The 2500-nt window shown below is 45.7% G+C and overlaps 1 protein-coding gene across 2 annotated transcripts in view; it reads right to left on the bottom strand.

The window, feature by feature from the left end:
• LOC113814286 (uncharacterized) overlaps positions 1–2500 on the bottom strand; it is a 265556-nt gene that overhangs the window by 194224 nt on the left and 68832 nt on the right. For both annotated transcript variants that reach the window (XM_027366326.2, XM_070123832.1), the window contains exon 2: positions 1502–2500. This exon is cut by the window's right edge and continues 602 nt beyond it. In XM_027366326.2, the coding sequence (XP_027222127.2) occupies positions 1502–2500 (999 nt within the window). The remainder of the gene's footprint in view (positions 1–1501) is intronic.

Below are 2500 nucleotides of genomic sequence, written 5' to 3'. Positions count from 1 at the left end.
ATGATCATAATAATAATAATAATAATAATGATAATAATAATGATAATGATAATAATAATAATAATAATGATAATAGTAATAATGATGATAATAATACCAACAACAACTACAACAACAACAACAAAACAATGATATGATAATAATAACAATAATACTAATAATCATAATGATAATTGTAATAACAATAAATAATGCATTTCAGTAATCTGTTTTAGTCAAATTAGAATCAAAGGAAACGTCAGTATTTGGTGAAGTGGATGCTGAGTTAACATAACAGAGATATTCTGTCTGTGTATGCAAATTTGATTCATTTGTGACATCCACTCTGCCTCTGTGCACGAAAATTAAGTGAATCCATGTTAATCTGTTTTCATTGTATATTGCAACCCAGAGATTCAGTATTTGTTTTAAAATTGTGTTTGGTTTTCAGATTATTAGCAAGTTTATTGATTAAAATTGTGGAAGGCGCGGCGAATAAATATTTATATATACGGACATGAATAGAAAAAAAAAAACACTCAAACGTTGATAAATGAAGGAACTCAGAGAAAAAAAGAAAAAATAACATGGTGATAGGAGAAGGAAAGGAAGGAATAAGGGAGAGAAGGAAATGGGAGGAGTAGAAGGAGGTAGAGAAAGAACACAGCACAAACTAGATTTACCGAGATAAGTGAGACACGTTTCAAAATCCTTCTTGCTTTCATCTCCAGGTCGTAGGATGGAAGCCAAAAGGATTTCGAAACTGCTGTCTCACTTCTTTCAATAAATCAACTTCGTGCAATGTGTTTTCTTTCTGCCATATATGGGCATGCATATACACATAAAGGCATATCTATCTATCTGATAAATCTATATATACGGTAGGTAAGCATATCTAAACATGGCTAGACTGACAGATATGTATTTAATAATATATATATGTATGCACAATTAATGTTCATTAGGTCTGGCATCGCGGAATTTCAACAAACAGAGATCGTGGTGTTGGTTGGTTTATAGCATTATATACAGCACGTGTGCAGTTAGTCCAAAATGACGAAGTTGCTGTATGTTGTATTTTGTCTTAAATTTCAGGCATGATCTATGTGTGGTTTCGAAAATTTGGTTCGTTTTTGTGGGTTACCTATTGTTGCATATGCATTGGCTGTTTATTGCATACCTTGTGTTATTTCATTACGTCATCCTGTTTGCTGGTAATATTACTATTCTTGGCGATAAAATGATACTGATAATATTTATTAATATTCCTTGTAGTTTTCTCAAATTTCCCTCGTGTTCTCTGTCGTTCCTAACCATTTTATTATTTTTTTTCGTCTATTCTTTGATCTTCCCTAATTCTTGTTCGTCTCAAGTTCTTATGTTGTGGTATGAATTTTATATTGATTGAAGCCATTTTCGGGAATGAAATGATTTCCCACCCCTTATCTCACATTCTCAACACAAGCTGAAAAGGATGACAGCGACGCATCTATTACAACTGCTTCAAAGCTTGTTTACTTACCTGTATTCTGATTAAGTCGACCGATGATGAGGTTTGAGCTGCCAGGGACCGGCTGCGTGTCGAGGGGCGCGAGAACCTGCTCTAGCCCCGGCAGCATGGGTCTCTTGCCCACGTCTCCATCCGCCCCGGGGTGGCAGGAGTACCTCCGGGGGACCGGGGACCCCTGCTTGCTCTTGCAGCGCGGGATGTCGCGGTTGGGAGACGTCCTGAGGTTGACGCGGGCTCGGAGGTTGTTCATTTCCTGCGCTGACGTCACTGGGACGTCGTGGGAAGTTTTGTTAAGCTCGGAGGGCGCGAAGGTGTCTCTCGGTGGCTGTCGGACCGGCTGCTCGTGGTGCGACGCCGTGAAGGACACCTGGGAGTAATCCGCGGCGTCGAAGCCGTGCGACGGACCGGGGACGGGGCAGAGGTCGTCCAGCGCGGGGCCGGAGAGGTCCGGAAGGCTCTGGGCGCTCGGCCTGCGCTCCAGGCTCCCCGGGGGGATGGCCAGCGAGTTTTCCGCGACCCGGCCAACCTCCACCTGCTGGTTGGTCAGCTCCACCTTGCCCTCGGGGACGGTGAGGCTCGCGTGCGGGCGGGCGAACAAGTTTTTCCCCGCCTGTTGCTCCAGGTAGTTCCCCCCTCTCACTGCCTCGAGAAAGACGCCAGCGTCTAAGCTCGGACTTTTGCTGCGGAAGTGCTTCACGTTGTTGACCCGAAGGAAGTTGCTTTGGCGGAAGTCGATGCGGTCCAGGAAGGTGTCCACGCTGGGGCTCTTGGCCGCGAACGCCTTGCCGGCGGCGGAGGTGGCGACGGCCTCGGACGCGCCGGGGCCCTTCGAGGCGAATGACCGGTGGAATGTCATGTCCAGGTCGCTCTGGTTCAGGTAGCAGTCCAGGCTGGGACTCTTGGAACGGAAGTCATTCGTGATCGGGATCGGCAGCGTCGCCTGGGAGGCCCCGCCCTGCGAGGCGCCCTCCTCCGACTGCCTCAGCCTCCGAGGAACCATGTGGGGCTTCT

This window comes from Penaeus vannamei, chromosome 7 (genome assembly GCF_042767895.1).
Source record: "Penaeus vannamei isolate JL-2024 chromosome 7, ASM4276789v1, whole genome shotgun sequence".
Lineage (NCBI taxonomy): Eukaryota > Metazoa > Arthropoda > Malacostraca > Decapoda > Penaeidae > Penaeus > Penaeus vannamei.
Note: the sequence above shows the minus strand (reverse complement) of the source record. Positions and strands in the feature narration are given on the sequence as shown.